The sequence below is a fragment of the Pelodiscus sinensis genome, chromosome 6 (assembly GCF_049634645.1).
Source record: "Pelodiscus sinensis isolate JC-2024 chromosome 6, ASM4963464v1, whole genome shotgun sequence".
NCBI classification, from domain to species: domain Eukaryota; kingdom Metazoa; phylum Chordata; order Testudines; family Trionychidae; genus Pelodiscus; species Pelodiscus sinensis.
Window position 1 is genome coordinate 20,826,243 of NC_134716.1, and position 21,390 is coordinate 20,847,632.

Consider the following 21,390-nt stretch of genomic DNA (forward strand, 5'->3'; position numbering starts at 1 on the left):
CGAATTTTTACACCATCCTCACTGTGGGAAGTCAAAGGGAGCACACTCACCTTTTGACTTCCCTTATTCCTGATAGAAGCAGGATTACCAGCATCGATGAGAGCACACTCTGAGTTTGAATTAGTGTGTCTTCATTAGACCCGCTAATTTGAACCCCAGAAGATCAACTGTGGGTACTCTGATCTTATCTGTAGTGTAGACTTGGCCTAATATCCACCTACTAATGCAGAGGCTATTTGAAATGTGTTACTTCTCCTAGCTGCCAAATTTACATTCCGGTGTTTAATTTAACAATGAAAGTGAATAAACAATTCTCCAAAAAATACTGTTTTCAGTGACAATTTTTTATAAGATTTGAAGATCTACTTGGAGGACTGCAGAAAATTAATATATGCAGATTTGTAAAAATGCAGGTGTTTCATTTGACAAGTGTAATAAATCTCCAAAAAGTAAATGAGAGAAATGTAGAATCAAACTAGCACACTTCACTGCAGCTTCATTAAATTTTGAAGCCTCTCTAGCTCTGTTATTCTCAACAAGAAAAAGAAAGAAACCTCCACAGAATGAGAAAGAGAAAATATAAACCCACTGGAAGTTATCTTCATCAAATGATGGCTGTTTGGGGTCAGTGAAACTACCTGGTGGTCTCTGTCCATTTCCTAGTGGGTGGAAATTCATGACATAAATCCATCAACTAATTATTATATATTGGCAGCATTGTTAGCAGTATCTACAGACAGGCCTTTCAGAGTAACAAGTAGTTGCTCCAGGACAAGAAGAAATCCCCTATAGAAGTCGATGCTTGGTAAAGCCTACGTGGCTACTTCCTCAGTTATACCTTTTCCAGGACCAAAAAAATAATGCCTGACACTCCTATGGATGCACTGGAGGGGGAAGTTGGGGAAGACCAATAAACCCCTAATCTCCCTGTCACTTGGGACACCCATATAAATCTAGGCACAAATGCAGATCAGGAACAGGGGGGCTCAGTAGCAGTGCCTTTCAAACAGCAGAGAGGCAAACTGTACCCATATAGATGTGAGCCCTCTGCACTGGCTAGCCCTCTGCACTGGCTAGCCTATAGCCCTCTGCACTGGCTAGCTGAGTGGGATCAGAACATGTAGGAAAGACTATGATGCACCCTATACAAGCATGTACCACATGTGCATTGCCCCTGTGTGCCACAGAGCTCCAGGTTGCATCTGGAGCTCTTTCTGGATGGGCTGGTTCTGCCCCAGGCCAATCATCGCAGCTGGGAGTGGGACTGGGGAACAAGGGAGAGTGTAAATTCTCTCACCACTCTGCCAGGGTCACATGGCACCTAGAGGGAACCACCAGTCGTTTTCAACAAAAGGCAGCTCCCTCCACCCAGCACATACCCATGGTGGGGGCAGGAGGGGAAGACTTTGCGCGTGCGCCCACACACACACACACACACACACACAGGTCAATCATCGCAGCTGGGGACAGGGCTGCATGCAAACTCTCACCCACACCCCTCCCTGGCTATGTCTAGAGTACACTGATCTCTTGGAAAAAGGTGATGCAAATTGCAGTCAGCAATTTGCATCCTTTTTCCGATAGGTTTTTTGGAAGAGGCTTTTCCAAAATGTGGCCCATCTACATGGGGCCAAATTTCAGAAAGGCCTCCTCTTTCAGAAGAGCCCTTCTTCCTTGTGGAAGGAGAAAGACAGGGCTTCCGAAAAAGCGCATCTGCTCTTCCACAAAAAAAAGCGGAAAAGTAGACGCGTTCCCTAGAGGCAGCGAAGTTTTTCTGGGAAACCAGAGGTATCCCAGAAAACCCCGTTGTGTATACAGAGCCCCTGACAGGGCAGGCCATGCTTCAGATCAAACAGCTTAGCAGGCCAGATGTGGCCTATGGGCCCTATTATGCCCTCCTCTGCTTTAGGCCAATAGTTAATAAAACCAAGCCCTCGCTCAGGGTGGGGCAACAAATGGTAACACACAGTTCTAGTGTGCAAGCCTACACACAAGCTGAGCAACAGTCAACAAGGGCCCAGGTTTAAGGTGGGGCACCAAATGGTCAGGTCTCCTCGTTTTGGCAGAGAGCCGACAATCGCAGGTGGTTTGCACAGCGGGGGGAGACTGCCATCCTCAGACTGTGTGGCAGAGGGTGGGGAGGATGCAGGCCTGACCACTCGACTGCATCCCAGCCCAGGGTGCTAACAGTGACATATCAGCCTGCCACTGGGTCAGCAAGGATCCTGGCCACAACACGCTGACTCTGCCATAGGTTCTGGTTCAGCCAGAGAAGGTCTGGGCATTCTTGGCTCAATATCAGGTCTTTGGGGACATTGGGGGTGGAAACCTCTGGCAGAGTAGGTAATTCCTTGGGGTCAAAGTCTGTCTGTGGTCCTGGAGATCCTGGCTAGTCCTTGGCCTCCTTTAGATCTATGGTAGCCTCCCACCTTAGGAGCGTGGGGTAGGCATCTGACTCTTCCTGCAGCTGGTGCCTCACTGGGCTCCTTGGTCTTCCTTTTATTCTCCTGGCTCCTCCTCCTGACTTCCAGGAAGATGGTGAAATGGGGCAGAGCTCCACCCACCAGGGTTCGGTGAGGGGCTCCTTCCCCTCTGGATCACTGGGCAACCACTCCACCTCACTACACACATCTTTAAATCCAGTTCCTGGTTTCCAGGCTGGCCCCTTGTTTCTTCCACAGCCAGGACTGACCGTCCGCATTGGCATTCTCCTTTCCCGACCTATGCTGGATGGTAAATGCATATTGCTGGAGAGTGAGGAACCAACCCCATCACTTGAGCATTGGCACCTTTCATCATATATAGCCACTTTAGTGGTGCATGGTCCATTGTTAAAACAAAAGAGCCCCCAAGATGGTAGTATTATAGGGCCTCAGTTGCCCATTTGATGGTGAGGGCTCCCTTTTCGATAATGAAATAATTGTGTTTTCAGGGAAACAGCTTGTTCTCAGCTGATACAGAAGACTGGGTATTGCTGTCCATCTATTTCTTGGGAGAGAACTGACTCAGCCCAACTTCTGAGGCATCAGTTTGAACCAAGAAGGAACAGTAAAAGTCAGGGCTCCACCCACCAGTGCTCAGTGAGGGTCTCCTCCCTTTCTGGGTCAATGGGCAGCCATACTGCCTCACTACATGGTAATTCTGCAGTAATGCCCTTAGCTCCAGAGGACAGAGTACAAGGAGCTTGTCAGCCTGGTTAGACCAACACTTGTAAAAATTGTCACTATCTATTTATCCAACTCCCATCATGTGGGACACATGAGATCATCATCCTAGTTAAAAACTAGAGAGTTTGTTGAAAATAGTGCAGGTCACTAGTATTTGCATTGCCAAATCCTCTTCACCAGATATGACGCATCTGGGGCAGAAAATAACCTGATAGAAACTGATGGGGTAAATACAAGGAATGAGAATTTCATTTTTGATTCAGAGTAATTCATTTTGCAGAAAAAAATATATGAAAGCACTTTTAGTTTTGTGACATGTTGGTTAGATTTCTGAGACATCTGCCACATCATCAGGTTTTTAAAAAGCTACTATTTCTGTTCCAAGATTAAGTATGGGATTAGGTAAGCAATGTGAGGTTAAGTAATTCTGCTTGTGGCAAATAGAATGATAAAAATACTTTGTAGTAGTGCAGCACCACCTTCCTCCAAGAGGCATGGTAAAAAGAAAGTGATGAGCTATATTCACAGAAGATTATATATATATATAAAGCTATATTCACAGGGAGCTGTAAATTAAAGGCCTTCTGCTCTAGAAGGATTCAAAAGGGGAAGGCAGCTTTTATTTCTGTAGAAGGTTCCATAGGAGCTGTACTAGGAGAAGCTAGCCAGGAGTGTGATGGATCGTTGTTCTTCCTAGTCATTCTGGTCCCAACCCCTTTCTATTCAATTACAGCTACTTTAGGAGAGCACTGCCCCCATCCCTATGTCTGGTCAAACTGTTTTTGCACAGCAACAGCCTCCTTCACTAGTGGCCTTGCATGCTGGGAACCTCCATCACTAGGCTGTTGGTTGTTAATTGATCTTCAAGATCCTTGAGCCTTCTTCTGATAGTAAAGGGCTATTAAGCACCTCTGTCATATTTCCACTTGGGAGCCTTGACAAGCTCCCAAGCTTCCACACAATAAACTCTGTAAAGTTTCTGTGTTTGTGTAACAGGTTCAGTCCTGTCTGTGCACACCCCTTAGTCACTTGGTGGTGGTGGGGGGGGGGGGGGGTCAGCCAATAGTTACCTCGCCTGTTTGTGAGAGAGGCACAGTCCACTTTGTGGCAGAGGTTCAGGCCTCCTTTTTACCCCTTCGTTTTGGTGTATCATGTAGGAGGTTGGGGGGGTGGGACCCACGCCTGCCCACTTCTCTGGGTCCCAGCCCAGGGACCCTATAAGTAGCAGTTACCTGCCAGGTTTCAGAGTCCACAGTTCTGGTCATGTCCCTGGGCCACTTCCCCGGGATGCTGTCTCATCCTAGCCCTTCTCTAGGGCCTAATTGCAAAGTTCCCTTTGTCCAGGGTTCCTCAAAGTTGCTGCCAGCTAACCTTGTGTCAAAGGATCTAGATCCACTTAGCTGCACGGGCCCATCTCCCACTCGGAGCTGTCTGAGGTGCTGGTGTTCCCAGTCAGCCCAGAGGACTGCCTGGGTTTAGCTCCAGGCTGGCACTGCCTAGCCTTCACTAGCAACTCCTTATATAGTAGCCTGCCATCCTGTCATGGCTTCATCCCCACTCTGGCATGAAAAATGCAGAAGTGGGGGCCCGCAAAAGTACCCCAAAACCTTATCTTTCCAGGCTTTGGTATAAAACTTCCCCCCAAAATCTTAAAAACCTAGATTTTGGGGATAAAACCCAAGTAAGGATAAGAAAATCAGAGGGGAGATCACTTGGAAAATCTCACCCCTAAAGTAAAAACCAGGACACAAAAATTAACCAATGCCAGGTTAATAAAAGGAAAAAAAGAGAAAGAACTTTTATTATCAACACAATATTCCTGTTGCAAGCATAATGACTAGATGGAAAAAAGTCACAAAGTAATATACTCATGGGGGGAGGGAACCCCACCATGGGCCAAGAGCTTAGTTACAAAGGAGAGGAAAACCCATTTCTAAATGCACAGATACCAGATCCCATTTCCCAAACCATAAAACAATAAAATCTAACGGATGTATCTATACTTTACCCTACTTACATACAGTGAAGAGTCTCTTCTTGGAGGGAGACATTCCTATCTCTGTCTCTCAGTAGCTGGAGAGAAACTGCCCCAGAGACAAAGGAGGGAAAACCTCAAAATTCCTTTGTCCCAGTGTGAAATTCCTAGCTACATTCCTATTGGCCAGCTTTACCTGGCTTAGGTATAGTTAACCCCTTAGTCCCCAGGCTGCTGGCTAACCCTCATGCTCATGACACAAACTCTGATTGACTATAAAGGAAACTCTACCCTGCTCAGAGGATTCTCCACAGCCCTGCTGCTGGCCAGGGTGCTGAAAGGTCTCCAGCAGGGAGGTCGGGCTTTGTTTGCCCCATCGCAATTTATTTATGATGTTTCAGCACTTTTTATGAATACAGGAGGCCCCCAACTTGTGATTGCCCAAGTTCTGACCCCACCCCCCACGCACACTTACAAAAATGGTTGTAAGTGCGGAAGGGAGTGGAAACCCCTAACTTACGTCCTCGGCCCACATTTACAATGGCACAGCGCCTATCATAAATGAGGGTTTGAGTTATGATGCCCCTGACTTGCAATGCTTCCCCTAGAAACAACTGTGTCACAAGTCGGGGGCCTCCTGTACTATTAACATAGAAGTCTCAGGGATTGGAGGTAATTAAATTTCTCCAAGACATTTGTGCACTACTGACCAGCAGTAGTGAGTGGTTTATTTCATCTTGCTTTGGAGTATTCTAGAAGGACCGGATGACAGATGATATATAAAATAAGATTCTTACACCGGCTATGTTTTGAACTTCACATCCTTTATTTATTCCTGGAGAGATAATGGGGGAAATTTGCAAAGAAGTGTTGATCAGGTCATTGGCTCTATGCATACAAATGGCAACTGCATGCACAAATTGGACACCTAATCACTGCAATGAAGAGTGCATTAGAAATGCCTAAGATATACAGTTTCCCTTTTTGCACAGTCAGTAGCAATTTGAATACAGCCGCTCCCCGAGTTACAAACAAGTTACCGACTAACACTTGGTCCATAACGCGAAGTGTTCATAACTCAGATTCCATAGAGTTACATGGCAGAACGACCAGGGAGCGAAGCGGATAGGAGCTGCAAACAGGTGAGTTTGAGAGGGACCGCAAGAGATCCTGCCACTGAACAGGCTACTTGGTGAGAGTACTCGCTTTTGGTGTGAGTGAGATTGCTTGACTGTTTGAATTTTGTTTGTTAAATTCTGATTCTGATTTCAGGTGACTGCAGTTTCAGTTTCAGCTGCTGTGGCAGTTGGGACTGAGTGCCTGACCCTTTGTTCCCCCAATTGCTCTCTTGATTGCATCTGGTCAGCCTTCCCCTGTGTGACTCATGAGGGGGCAGGCCTGGCCTGGGCAAGCAGGCTTTAAAAGTCAGAGGCAGAGTGACCAGGGAGTGAAGCAGACAGGAGCTGCAGACAAGGGAGTTTGAGAGGGAGTTTGACAGAGGGAGGCCTACGATGGTCAGGAAGACCCACAACATCTGCGCCAGCACTGCTTCTGTCTCCTCCACTGGCGCCTGTAGCCAGACAGAGCACCTGAGCATGGATGCCTCTACCCAGATCTTGGTGTGGTTTTGCAGGGACTGTGGATTGCAATTCCCGCTTATTGATATCCAGGCTGGGGAGATCATCCAATGCGAAAGGTGCCTGCTGGTGGAATCTCTCAGGCAGCAGGTGGCAGAGCTGCAGGAGGAAGTGGCTAGGTTGAGGAGCACCCACATCCATGAGAAATTCCTGGACCGTGTTCATGAGGAGACAGCTGGGGTAGCTGCCCCGGTACACAAGACTGTGGATACACCACTGGTGGAGGAGATGGCTCAGGGTGGACAGTGGCAGCTGGTTACTTCGGGCAGCAGGCACTGCTCCACTCCTGCTCCAAACCCTCCCTCCATGGTTCTAGGAAACCGTTATGCTCTTCTTTATACAGGAGATAAGCAATCACCCCCTACACCGGAGGAGAAGAAGCCCCGTACCTCCAAGGCTCGGAGGTCTGCTGCCACCGCTGCGAATAGGAAAAATAGGATAGTGGTGGTCGGAGACTCTCTTCTGAGGGGGAAGGAGGCACCCATATGTTGCCCTGACATTTCATCTCGGGAGGTATGCTGTCTGCCAGGGGTCTGTATCTATTACGGAGGCATTGTCGAGGATTATCCAAGCCCTCTGACTACTACCCCATGTTATTCATCCATGTGGGCACTAATGATACTGCGAGGTGTGACACTGAGCGGCTCAAGAGTGACTACAGGGCTCTGGGAGGTGAAGAAATTTGGAGTGCAGATGGTATTCTCTTCGATTCTTCCTGCCGAAGGTAGGGGCCTGGGCAAACACAGGTGCATCCTGGAGGTGAATGCCTGGCTGCGAAGATGGTGTCGCCAGGAGGGCTTTGGCTTCCTCGACCATGGGATGCTATTCTAGGAAGGACTACTAAGCAGGGATGGTGTTCACCTTTCCAGGAGGGGGAAGATCCTATTTGGACACAGAATGGCTAACTTACTGAGGACGGCTTTAAACTAGCTTCAACGGGGACAGGTGAGCAAAGCCCACAGGTAAGTGGAGAACTTGGAGACTGGGAGATGAGTCAGAAATGGGAGGGAGTGTGGGCTACAATGGCAGAGAGAAAAGGGGGTCAGGGCAAAACTGGGAGGCAAGGTCAAATCAGGATCTTAGATGCGTATCTACAAATGTGAGGAGTATGGGAAATAAGCAGGTAGAACTGAAAGTGCTAATAAATAAGTACGATTATGACATTGTTGGCATCACAGAAGCTTGGTGGGATAATACACATGATTGGAATATTTGTATAGAAGGGTACAGCTTGCTCAGGAAGAATAGACAGGAAAAAAGGGAGGAGGTGTTGCCTTATACATTAAAAATGAACACACTTGTAGTGAGATAGAGATGGACATAGGAGATGGATGTGTTGAGAGTCTCTGGGTTAGGCTAAAAGGGATTAAAAACAAAGGTGATGTCATGCTAGGAGTCTACTACAGGCCACCTACCCAGGTGGTAGAAGTGGATGAGGCTTTTTTAAACAACTAACAAAATCATCCAAAGCCCAAGATTTGGTGGTGATGGGGGACTTCAACTATCCAGATATATGTTGGGAAAATAACACTGCGGGGCACAGACTATCCAATAAGTTCTTGGACTGCATTGGAGACAACTTTTTATTTCAGAAGGTTGAAAAAGCTACCAGGAGGAAAGCTGTTCTAGATTTGATCCTAACAAATAGGGAGGAACTGGTTGAGAATTTGAAAGTGGAAGGCAGCTTGGGTGAAAGTGATCATGAAATCATAGAGTTCACAATTCTAAGGAAGGGTAGAAAGGAGAACAGCAAAATAGAGACAATGGATTTCAGGAAGGCAGATTTTGGTAAGCTCAGAGAGCTGATAGGTAAGGTCCCATGGGAATCGAGACTGAGAGGAAAAACAATTGATGAGAGTGGGCAGTTTTTCAAAGGGACATTGTTAAGGGCCCAAAAGCAAGCTATTCCAATGTGTCGGAAAGATAGAAAATACGGCAACGACCACATTGGCTTAACCACGAGATCTTGCATGATCTAAAAATAAAAAAGGAGTCATATAAAAAATGTAAAGTAGGACAAATTACAAAGGATGAATATAGGCAAACAGCACAGGAATACAGGGGCAAGATTAGAAAGGCAAAGGCACAGAATGAGTTCAAAATAGCTACGGGAATAAAGAGAAACAAGAAGACTTTTTATAAATACATTAGAAGCAAGAGGAAGACCAACGAGAGGGTAGGCCCATTGGTCAGTGAGGAGGGAGAAACAGTAACGGGAAACTTGGAAATGGCAGAGATGTTCAATGACTTCTTTGTTTCGCTCTTCAACGAGAAGTCTGTAGGAATGCCTAAAATAGTGAATGCTAGTGGGAAGGGGGTAGTTTTAGAAGGTAAAATAAAAAAAGAACAAGTTAAAAATCACCTAGAAAAGTTAGATGCCTGAAAGTCACCAGGACCTGATGAAATGCATCCTAGAATACTCAAGGAGCTGATAGAGGAGGTATCTGAGCCTCAAGCTATCATCTTTGGAAAATCATGGGAGACAGGAGAGATTCCAGAGGACTGGAAAAGGGCAAATATAGTGCAGACAAGAGCAACGAGAATGATTAAAGATCTAGAGAACATGGCCTATGAGGGAAGGCTGAAGGAATTGGGTTAGTTTAGTTTAGAAAAGAAAAGATTGATGGGGCACGATAGCAGTTTTCAGATATAGACTACTATATGTCTGTAGTGTGCAGACATATTTATTTCATCAGTTATGCTATGACTTAATCATGTTCAATATTATTTGCCAAATATCCAATTACAAATGGTAGGTGTTCAGTGTAAGTTTTCACATAGATATTCCATATATTTAATATACTTTCCCCCTCACACGTGGATATATTTAAAGGAAGGCTTTATAAGAACATAAGAATGGCCATAATGAGTCATACTAAAGGTCCACCTAGCCCAGTATCTTGTCTTCCAACATTTGCCAAGGTCAGATGCTCCAGCAGGAGTAAACAGAACAGGTAATCATCAAGTGATTCCTCTTCTGCCATCCATTTCCATCCTCTAACAGAGGATAGGGACACCATTCCTAGCCATCCTGGCTAATAGCTAGTGATGGACCTAACCTCCATCAATGTATCTAATTCTTTTTTGAACCCTGTTAAAGTCCTGGTCTTCAGAACATCCTCTGGGAAGGAATTCCACAGGTTGACTGTGCGCTGCATGAAGAAAAACTTCCTTTTGTTTGTTTTAAACCTAACCATTCTAGTAGTGAATTGGAATACCTAACATGAGACACCAATAAAGAGTCTTGATATTCACAAGGCTGGTGTTTATCACTTTCTGAAAAATCAAACTGTTTTAAGGTATTTCACTTTTGTCAATGGGACATGCCTGAATAAAAACTAAATCCAAACTGAGCAATAATTTCAGCATGATACTGAGATCAAAGTGTTTTGTGATAGGAAGATACTGATTAAAAGTAAGTGTAGCTCAGATTTTTCCACTGTATCCCCTGTCACGTTGCTGAATTGGAGGGAAGCAGCCAGATCGCTGCTGCACCCCTAGGTGGGGGTGTTGGCCCCAGAAATTGGTGTGGGGGGAGCCATGTGGGGTATTGAATGGGAGATTATTGTTTGTTGATCTTATGTACGCTATTTATGTAAGTGTATAATGTCTGTGTGTGTAGGTAGGAATCTGTAATCTGTGTGGAAGCTGAATATTTCTGTGAATGTGGTTAAGCATGGCTATGGACAGGCTGAGTAGCAAAGCCCTGTGGAACAATGGCTCTCAATAGGCTATGGACACACCCAAAGAATGGGATTTGTCACCTGAGGGCAGCCAGCAGGAAATATAGAGATTGGCCTCTGACCAGGTGACTTGCTGCAGACTAGAAGAGGCCAGGAAGGAGTATAAAGAGGCCATGTGGTCGATGCCATTTTGTTCTCAGCTCAGCACTTCATCCCAGAGGCAGCACTGCAGGGATTGAAGAGCCCGGAAGACCTGGGAACCCATCCTGATCGTAGGATGTGCAATAAGGACTTTTAACCAGCAGCTGCAACATCTCTGCTAGAGCCTGCATCGAGAACTGGGAGATTCGGTGCATGTAACGTACTGTACTTTAATAACCTTACTCTCAAGCTTTTCTTTCTTGTAATAATAAACCTTTAGATATAGATTCTAAAGGATTGGCCCAGCGTGATTTGTGGTAAGGTCCAGAGGGTAAATTGACCAGGGATCTGTGGCTGGTTTCTTGGAACCGGACAGAACTTGTTCGGGGTAGGTGGGATTGGGTGCTAGGACCCCCCCACCTGTGTATGAGGCCCGGGGCCATCTGGGGCACGGATATTGCTGGGGTGTCGGAGGGGTTTTGCTCAGGAGGCTTCAGGCAGGCAGCTGAAGCGCTCTGTGAGACTGGTTTGTGGCCTGTGTGGAGAGGTCGCCAGTCGGGGGCTGTAAGGAACCCCGGATTTGAGCAATTCGCCCTGAGCGGATGCCCTTAGCTGTGCCCAGACACGGCCCGGTCTGTCACACCATTCTAGTAGTGAATTGGAATACCTAACATGAGACACCAATAAAGAGTCTTGATATTCACAAGGCTGGTGTTTATCACTTTCTGAAAAATCAAACTGTTTTAAGGTATTTCACTTTTGTCAATGGGACATGCCTGAATAAAAACTAAATCCAAACTGAGCAATAATTTCAGCATGATACTGAGATCAAAGTGTTTTGTGATAGGAAGATACTGATTAAAAGTAAGTGTAGCTCAGATTTTTCCACTGTATCCCCATACAACAAATCACAGAAGGAAAAGACTCGTTATGTCACTTAATTCATCTCCAATACATGCAGGTTTGTTTCCAGTTTTGTACATTTACTGGAGCTCTTCCCAGTATAATTTTAGATGTCCTAAGTAATGGCCCTTCTTCCACTGGTCTTAAGTAGGTAGTAGAACATCCCACTGCTGTGTGATATTAAGCATCACATTGGAAATGCCTTAGAGTGAGAAAACTTGGTCAGAATTTTAGCATGTCAGCCTTTATTCAAGATAACAAATTGTGCTATAAGTAAAACATAGCAACAGCCATATTGGAAAGAATACTACATTGTGTAGCTTCCCATATAGGCTCCCACAGTTTGTAGAAATATAAACACTTGCTTGTAATGGTTTTTGGGCAGAGGTGATACACAATGAAAGAGAACAAGATACGTGCTCATTTGGGGCATAATGCAGCTCCCATTGATTTTCCTGGGAGTTGAATCAGGACCTTTTCCCTTCAGCTATATCTATCTAGCTATCTACAGGTTGGACCTCCCTGGTCCAGCGTCCTCAGGACCTGACCAGTCCCAAACAAGGGAGTTTGCCGGACTAGGGGAGGTCAATTTCATCCCTCTACTGACAGACTCCAAGCTCTCTGGGGTCCCTCAGCAGACGCAATGGAGCTCCCCTGCCTTCAGACCATTGGCTCCTGGCTCCAGGGCTTCTGGGGCTACTGCGGCTCTTGGGAATGGGACTGCCATGGCACCAGGGCTACCGTGACTCTGGGGACACCGGAGCTCCCCCCCAGCCTGCTGGGGCTGCTTGAGCTCCACAGGCCCAGGACTGCCAAGGCAGCCAGGGTTCCATTGCGCAGGACTGCCAGGCTCCACTGCCCTAGGGCTGCCAGGACTTCGCTGTCCTGGAGCCACACAGTCTGCTGCGGCTCAGCTGCCTCGGAGCCACTGAGGCTCCACTCCTGGGGCCACTGGGGAAGCCATGACTCTACTCCTCCCACCGGGACTGCTACACTCCATTGCCCCAGAGCTGCTGGGGCTCTGCTGTCCCAGGGCCACAGGAACTTCCATGGCTCTGCTGCCCTGAGGCCACTGGAGCTGCTGCAGCTCTGCTGTGGGGCCGCTCCACTCTGTGGTCCAGTAATAATCTGTGGCCCTCCCATACCACAGATGTTACCGGACCAGAGAGTCCTGGATGAGAGATATATCTATACCTATCTCATAGAACTGGAAGGGATCGTGAGAAGTCATCGAATCCAGTCCCCTGCCCTCATGGCAGGGCCAAGTACCTGTACTTGTTGAGAGAGGTTCAACCTGTATTGGAATGTGTCTATCTGCAAGTCCATTTGTTCAAGAATTCCTCCTAAACAGTAAGAGCCAGGGCCACCAAATTTGGTATTCAGCTTCCTCTTCTCCTAACTTAAAGGTCAGGGTTTGGTTGTGCCAGGAGAACTGGAACCCCTGGAAAAGGGACAGATTTCCATAACATGCAAAGGGAGGGGCTGCTGTTTGGAGGGATGCAATATGAGAGTAGCCCGGGGAGCAGCAAGCAGAGGGGAGTGCTCTCCTGCAGAGTGGCCACTGGGGGCAGCAAGGTGACAAGGGAGTGACCAGAAGGGCTGAGGCTCCACCACCTTGCCTGCCAGCAGACCAGTGAGTACCTCCCTGCCTCCAAATCTTTCCCTGCTCCCAGCCCTTGGCCACAGCACCAACAGTGGGGAAAGAACAGGCCCCAGGTGGCTTGGGGAAGTGGCTGGAGGGGGGGGGGGGAGAAAACACGCACCTGGCCTCCAGCCTCCTACATCTCCCACCACATTCCCAAGGCCCTGCCCTGAAGTACCCAGGCAACTTTAGGTTAAGTCTGCTAGTACCTCATATTATGTAGTACTCAGGAGGCAGTGTAGATATTGACACTGAAGAAACAATAGCAACACCCGCTGGGCTCAGTTCTGGAAAGGGTGGATTGTCATGACAGTAGATCTTGTTGCTTAGCAAAGTGATATCCGGTAAAGAGGGGGGTGTTAGCCCACACTCTAAACGTTACTTTTTAAAGTTATAGTCACCAGTTAAGTAAACTTAACACAACTTCTCGAGCACAGCAGCAGGATGCTGTTAGAGTTAGAGACCCAGCTGCAGAGCTCTTTTGGGGTCAGAGTGTCTAGAAGCAGCTTTGTGTGCCACATATCCAGCCTCCTCCTCCAACTGTGCTTCAAACTCAGTATCAGAGGTGCTGGGAAGCAGAGGTTTCTGGGGAACAGGAGGCAGGTCCACAAGCTCTTTAGTGGATCCTGGAGGAGACTATCCAGTTCCTTCTCAAGTTCCTCAGTGTCACCCTCCAAGTCATGGATAGCTATTCTTGCCAGTGCCTGAACTGCTTCACCCTGGGTGTCACAAAATTCCTGAATCTGATCCACAAGATTGTCTGCCTTCTCCACGGTAACATCCTTCATGGACAGTTTCAGAGCTCTTACTCTCACCTGGTAGGCAGTGTGGGTTACAGAGAGGTTAGCAAAAGAATAGAGTCCAGAGAATCAGGTTCTGGCTTTGCTGTAGATGCTCAGGGTAGCCTCAGGTAAGTCACAGACCCAACATTTTTAAACCTGATTGCCCAAAATTACATTCTTAAGTAAAAGCAGCTTGATTTTCCACTGTGCTGAGCACTTGCAGCTCCTCTTTGAGTCAATATGATATTTGGATGCTAGACTCTCATGGAATCAGACCAATTTTAGTTAGGACCCTGAATATGGATGTAGGCACCCAAGTTGAGAAATGTTGGCATTTAACTCTAACTCAAATCCCCCACCTGTAAAAGGAGACTGACAATATAGTAAATACCTTTCCTACTCCACAGTGGTATTTTGAAAATTAATTATGTGTGCATTTGTATCCCATCTGATTTTTGTTACATATATACAATGTTATTTAATCAGTTGTCAAACATTTTAATGGGTTGTTTTGTTAAAAAGAAATATTGTACTTACTATCCAAAAGGTCTACTTCATAACAAGGTCTTGAGAGCTATAGGCAGAGTGGCAACATGTATGACACAGTCAAAGTGGAAGCATTTTTTTTCAAGTAATGACCATGTTTTTTCACAGTACCTACTTCAATGTCTACATTTACAACTAAACACACATATTTCCCTCTTAAAGGGAAGTTGCTGAGTTTAAAATAAGATGTGTGTTAGACTAAGGAAACTCCCTTCACTCTGTCCATTTAAATGTCACTCATTTTCATTAAATGACTCCCTTCCAGTATTTTTTCCCCCTACTGTGGAATTATTACTTTCCTAAAACCTGAATCATCATGGTGTGTTCAAGGTACAAGATTTATTCCATACTGTCCAATATATGCTGCCAGGATAAGATAAAGCAATTCCCCTTTTTACATGCGAGTGAGTCTACATCTAAATCAGTGCCAGACAAAACCTAAAATTTACATTCTTGTATTTTGAAAACCCACACAAACCTTTAGGGTTCTTCTCTCCTTAATATGAACATAATCCCCAATAAAATTAAGCAAGGCTTGCATATCTAGGGGAGAATAGACCGATTTGTGTGTGCTGATACATTGACATTTATATGCCTATCGCAAATTCCTAGAAAAATTTATATTTGAAGCAGTCTGTGTAGTTGTACGTTGTACTCACAGCAGATACATGATAGCCTAAGCTAACATTTAGTGCTAGCACCTGAGGAACAAAGGTAACATGTGGGCACAATAGTAATGAATAGCCTGTTTCACGCTGAGCAGCCTAGATATTTTGTAATTCTGTATGAAACTCACTTAGAAGGCCTGACTCACCCTCATTTATATCACTGCTACTTTCACTGGAAGGTCAGTAATACTGTACAAAGTCCAGTGGCCAGTTGCCAACATTGGTTCATTACTGAATTTGCACAAAGCACACACACACAAAAACAACGTGAAGGTTATCATCTTGAAACCACTGAGGTTTGATTTATGTCAGAAAGACTGGTGCAGATTGAATTGCATGAGGACATCTCATGGAAGATGTGGACAAATGCTCTTTCAATGGACTATCAGGCAAACCCTTGTATGCAACTGTAATCACCAGGCACAACCAATGGAGCATATCATATCTCAGTGTCCCCTTGGCTCTTTTGCCAGGGGCCTGAATGACATATACCAGCTCATTGCTGTAGCAATATGCTGGCTATCAAATCTAGATATAAATTTCTGCTCATTGATACTTAGCCATGCCATACAAGAGAAGATTCTCATTTATAAAAGTATAAATCTTGAGTAACTCCTCTGAAGCCTACAAAGTTCTGGATGTACTGGAGAAATGGTCTGAGGTAAACAGGATGAAGTTTAATAAGGACAAATGCAAAATACTCTACTTAGGAAGGAACAATCCGTTTCACATATACAGAATGGGAAGTAATTGTCTAGGAAAGAGTACTGCTGAAAGAGATCTAGGGGTCATAGTGGACAACAAGCTAAATATCAATCAACAGTGTGATACTGTTGCAAAACAATCAAATATGATTCTGGGATGTATTAACTGGAGTGTTGTGAGCAAGACACGAGAAGTCATTCTTCTGCTCTACTCTATGCTGATTAGGCCTCAATTGGAGTATTGTGTCTAGTCTGGGCACCACATTTCAAGAAAGATGTGGACAAACTGGAGAAGGTCCAGAGAAGAGCAACAAGCATGATTAAAGGTGGAGAAAATATGAGCTATGACGGAAAAGTGAAAAAATTGGACTTCCTTATTTTTGAAAGGAGAAGACTGAGAGGGGACATGATAGCGGTTTTCAAGTATCTAAAAGGGTGTCACAAGGAGGAGGGAGAAAAATTGTTCTCCTTGACCTCTGAGGATAGGACAAGAAGCAATGGGCTTAAACTGCCGCAAGGGAGGTTTATTTTGGACATTAGGAAAAAGTTAAACACTGGAATAAATTCCCTAGAGGGGTTGTGGAATCTCCATCTCTGGAGATACTTAAGAGCAGGTTAGATAGACATCTATCGGAGATGATCTAGATGTGATTGATCCTGCCATGAGGGCAGGGGACTGTACTCGATGGCCTCTCAAGGTCCCTTCCAGTTCTAGGATTCTATGAAACTGACACCGAAGTAAAATTGTTGTGAGAAGAGAAACTGTTCCACAGAATGGCAAAAAGAAAAGCACTGCTCCTTGCTAGCAAGTGCTAAATTTGCCCTTGCTTTTCATTGGCTAATACTGCTGCTCTTGTTGCAAGAGCTTCCATGTAAAGGAGACTGCAACATTTATTCCAATAAATACCTTATACATAGTGTGTAAAATTCTGTGGACTGCCTTGTTTTGTTTTTAACTGTTTACTTTTTAAAATAGAAAACAAATACAGTATTGATATTGGATAAAATAAACATAGAAACGTAATTAATGTGATTTGAAATTACATTAGGTACAATAAATTCCTTTTGTATGGAAGAAAATTAAATTAATATGATTATAGAAATGCCAAAAAGCTTTATATTTTGTAATAGGAAAATATTATTGTGCTTATAGTCAAATATTATGTATGTGCATGTTAGCCAGAGAGACATACACACAGGGAATAATGTTATGAATGAGCATAACAGCTTCAGTGGTGGAAGTATACAAGCGCAATTAAACACTGTAGATTTTTTTCTGGACTGAAAGACACAGTAAGCCTAGAAAATTACTTTTCAACTTAATGGCATATGAACAGGTTTTCAAGAATTGGAGTATATTAACAAATGAAATGTTGTCTTGCTGGTGACTATCTCAAACATTTCATTTCTCAAGCAAAATTTGCATAATTGCTGTGGTCCAGGTTATGACATCCCAACACCTCTATGTATTCCATATTAGTTTTTTACAATAAGACCCAGTTAAAATATAGGAAATAAAATTATTTGGTCCATGCAACAGCCTGACACATTTAGAATCCAATTGTGTTTTCAAGAGAAAACAAACTGTTCAAGTAACAGCGGAGTGGCGCTGTAACAATTTTAAGTGGGGGTGCTGAGCAGCATCCTGCCCCACATCTGTTTGCACCCCCTCACTGTCCCAAATTCCAAAGTTTTAAAATGTTCCCTGTAGGGTTTGGGAGTCCAACTGTAAGAAAACAGGTCACTTGTGAGTAGGCATTCCTAGATTCAAAGGCTAGAAGGGACCACTTTGATCATTTAGTCTGAATTAGCAAATGATACAGTAGCACAGTATGATATGAATGACAACATGCAATGTGTTGCTCCATGCACCACTGTTGATAAAGGTCCCAATATGCACCATTATATTCATAGTCATAATGCCATTTGTTTGTTTGAAGGAATTCACTATTAGAACCAGAATTTGAGTGAGTCTTCTATTGCATGAAGTTAAGAAATTGTTGTTCCATTCGATCAAAAAGCAGGCACGGTTTTCGTAGAAACCTAAAAGGACATGAGATGAGAAAAGGAGAAGGTACAGATTCCCCAAAGGTGTTATACCGTGCTGAATTTCGCAAGCCTCCTTTTGAAGACTATTTACAATGGTTTTACGCTCTACCCTGAGGACACTCCATCTCATTTTCTATGTGAATTGAAGAGAGTCTAATTTTAATGTCAGTCTTGACAATGTAATATGCACAGTAACTCCACTGACTTCAGTGGATTTCCATCAATGTTATTATTAAAATTTAACCACAGATTGCATTTGAAGTATTATTTTAAGTTATTTTTAAAAATAAATTTGCATCTGGTGAAACTTTCATCCTGATTGCTCTAAAATAATGTAGAATACCTACAGCAGCAAGATTCCCTCACCCCATCACTAGCCAACATATGGGCCGTGATCTGAATACTACTGTTTACTGGCGATTTACAAAAACAACTAGAAGAAATCCAAATGAAATCCAGGATTGTAGGATGTGCAGTGTAAGAAGTCCCTTTTCTAAGGCCAGATTTTTAAGCCAGAATGTATGAAACATCTGAAACTCAACAAAATTAATTCTTAAATTAGTGCAAAGCCCACTTCTGGATACAAAGATCAAGCACATGCCTGCTTAAATTAGTTTCACTGTTGATAAAACTGCTCGAGGTCTGAGCAGGGCTATGCACCTAAATAACAAGTGAGAAACCAACACAGATGATCCCTTGGGAGGGTTGTTTTCTGCTAAGGGGAGAGAGAAAAACCCAACCATGGCAGTTCAGACCCACTGTGCAACTGCTCAAAGGATGGAGATTTCAGAGAGCACTCATGGTACAAGGTCACAGGAGGAGGAGGACTTTACATAATCTCACAGACAGCCACACAACTAGCCGCAGGTTTCACAGAGAAAAAAATCACACCCCGCGCAGTTGTGGCAAATGCCCCGAAGCGCTCTGCTCTGCTCTGCTGTCCCCGTCCTGGGGGAGGAGGGGCGGGCAGAGCGGATCTAGTAATTCAATTGCGAACGGCTCTGCGGGCGCAAGAGGACAGAGGCGCCTGCAGTGCGGGACCCGCAGCGGAGCCGGCTGCCATCCGAGCCTGGACTCCGCTCGCTAAATAATGCAGCTGCGGCGGCCAGGCAGGGCTGCGGCGAGGGACCCAGCGCCCCGCTGCGCGCGCCGCCTCCTTCCCCGGGGATACGGTACCTGCTGCAGACCCGTCCAGCGACCCGGAGGGGCACCAGCCCCACCGCTCCTGCAACCCCCCCCCCCCACCACACACACACTCCCGGGTCCCTTGAGACTGCAGATCAGCTGGAGTTGGGGAGGGGTGGGAGGAGGCAGCATAGGAGTGGGGGGGACTGGCTCCTTCCCTGGCTCCCCCTCCGACCCCACAACTTCCCTGAGGCAATGCAAGCCAGGACCCCTCCCCCCACACACACACACTCCCCCCCCCCCCCCGGGTCCGCCCGCAGAGCTCCAGGAGCGGTCACGGCATCAGCCCCCGGCCCCCGCGTCCAGGCACCCCCGGGATCCTGCCCCGCGCCTGCAGGGGGGGTAGCGGGGCGCCCCGAGACATGGCGCCGCGCCCGTACCTGGGTGGCCTTGTGGAACTGCTTCTTGAACCCGGCCACGGACATGGCAGCGGGCGGCGCGGGGCGGCTGCAGGCGGGAAGCGGGGCTCCTCTCGCGCGTGCCGCTCTCCGAGCCTCTTTCCCCCGGCGCGCAGGTTCGCAGATGCCAGCCTGTGGTGCAGAAACCCTGACGTCAAAGCGAGGGAGCCCAGCCCCTTAAAGAGACAGGTGTCCTCCCTGCCGCCCCGCCCGGGCTGGGAGCGAGCGTCCGGCCCGGGCGCCCGCTGCATTCTGCACGGCCCCTGCGTTCCCTCCTGCAGAACTGCATAAGCGCCAATGAAAGCAATCGGACCTGTTCCTTGGCTTTTTTATTTGCCATGCACGTAGAGCTTTCCACACCCTGAACTCACCCTGCCCCTATACCCGCGTGCCAGGGCCTCGGGACCTCACACACAGAGCTCTGCAAATCCATGGGGATCCCGGACAGCTGCGGCTCGTTTTTGCGGCAATGGATGGGGATGTGGCTACAAATGTTGTTACCCGTGCGGGGCTGTAGGGATCGAGTCAATTTCTTGCAGCACGTTTCTCTAACTGAAGGGTGGGGGACCTAAGGCCCAGAGGTCAGAAGTGGTCCCTGCTTGCCAGGATCCAGCCCCCAAGGCCCAGGGCTCTCCACGCAACATGGCGGAGCCCACACGGCTGCACCAATCTCACCCCATGTGGGGCTGGAGCATAAAAAAATCTACTAGGGGGGGCCTAGGCTCTGGTGTGCAAGGGGCATGTGGAGAGTATCTTTCTCCTTCTCAGTCCCGGGATCAGTGAAAGTTTGGTGTGGCCCCTAACTGATTTTTCTGTGGGTCAGCAGCCCCTGACCCAAAAAAGGTTCCTCACTCTGCTCTAACTGATTATATGCCAGAGGCAGAATTCAGATGATGTTCGAATTAGCCCCTATTTTTCTAAACTTGAAGTTAGGCACCTAAGTCTATAGTAAAGATGACAAACGAAGGTGACCTAATTTTCCTAGGCCCATAGCCCACTTTGAGAAACACTGGCGTAGACCCTCCCTGGGAGAAGGGAGGTGCGTTTGGGGATGCCTGCAGGGATGAGTTGCCTAAAGCTTTCTGTGGGAGGAGGGAATGAAGAAAGTGGCAAGCCCAGAGGAATGGGGAAGGTTAGGAGGTATGGAACTAGCTTAGGGAAAGGCAGGGAATGGACCTTGGCTACTGTACAGAGGGCCCTGAGCTGGAACCTAAAGTAGAGGGCAGGTTCATGGGCGGTCAGTGCAGCTGGGGGAGGCAGGACTCCAGCCGCACCTACAGTGCCATCCCCTCTACTAAGGCCCTGACCCCACCATGAGAAGGGGAAGAAATGGGGGAGGAGCATGCAAGCACATGCCCACACCCTGCCCCGTCCTCAGAGCACCAGGGACAGAGGAGGCCATGCGGCTTCCACCTCCCTGACCCCTGGAGCACTGAGGAAGGAGCCACATGGCTCCTGCCTGCCGGGCCGCTGGAGCACAGGGGAGAGTGGGCACTGGGGGGCAGCAACACTCTGCCCCCAGAACACCTACAGCAAAGCCTTCCCCCACCTAGGCTACCAGATGCCCATGGGCAAGTTGCCCTGGCAGCCACTGTAAGGCAGTGAAAGAGAAGACCGCCTGAGACTGCTGGCGGAACATTACCACAAACATTCACCCTGTCCAGGATTAGAAACAAAAGACACTATTGATTCATTCACTCAGGAAAATCCTTTGCAGAAGAGGTGCTTTCATCAATGGTTTGGATTCTGTTTACTGGGGAAACAGTCAGCTCTGCAATAGACTAAACAATGACAGAGACAGGAGGGTGGCATCGATTGTATTAGGTTGGAAAGATAATTATTGAGAAGTGTAGACCACAGTTCATATTTATGATTTTGTTTCCTATTGTAACCATTTCCATCACTCTCTC

At 46.6% G+C, this 21,390-nt stretch overlaps 1 protein-coding gene across 1 annotated transcript in view; it reads right to left on the minus strand.

The window, feature by feature from the left end:
• Positions 1 to 19,667, minus strand: part of SH3GL2 (SH3 domain containing GRB2 like 2, endophilin A1) — a 147,165-nt gene extending 127,498 nt beyond the window's left edge. Inside the window, exon 1 of the mRNA XM_075931518.1 lies at positions 19,463 to 19,667. Within this exon, the coding sequence (XP_075787633.1) occupies positions 19,463 to 19,507 (45 nt within the window). The 5' untranslated portion in view covers positions 19,508 to 19,667. The remainder of the gene's footprint in view (positions 1 to 19,462) is intronic.
• Positions 19,668 to 21,390: the final 1,723 nt, after the last annotated feature.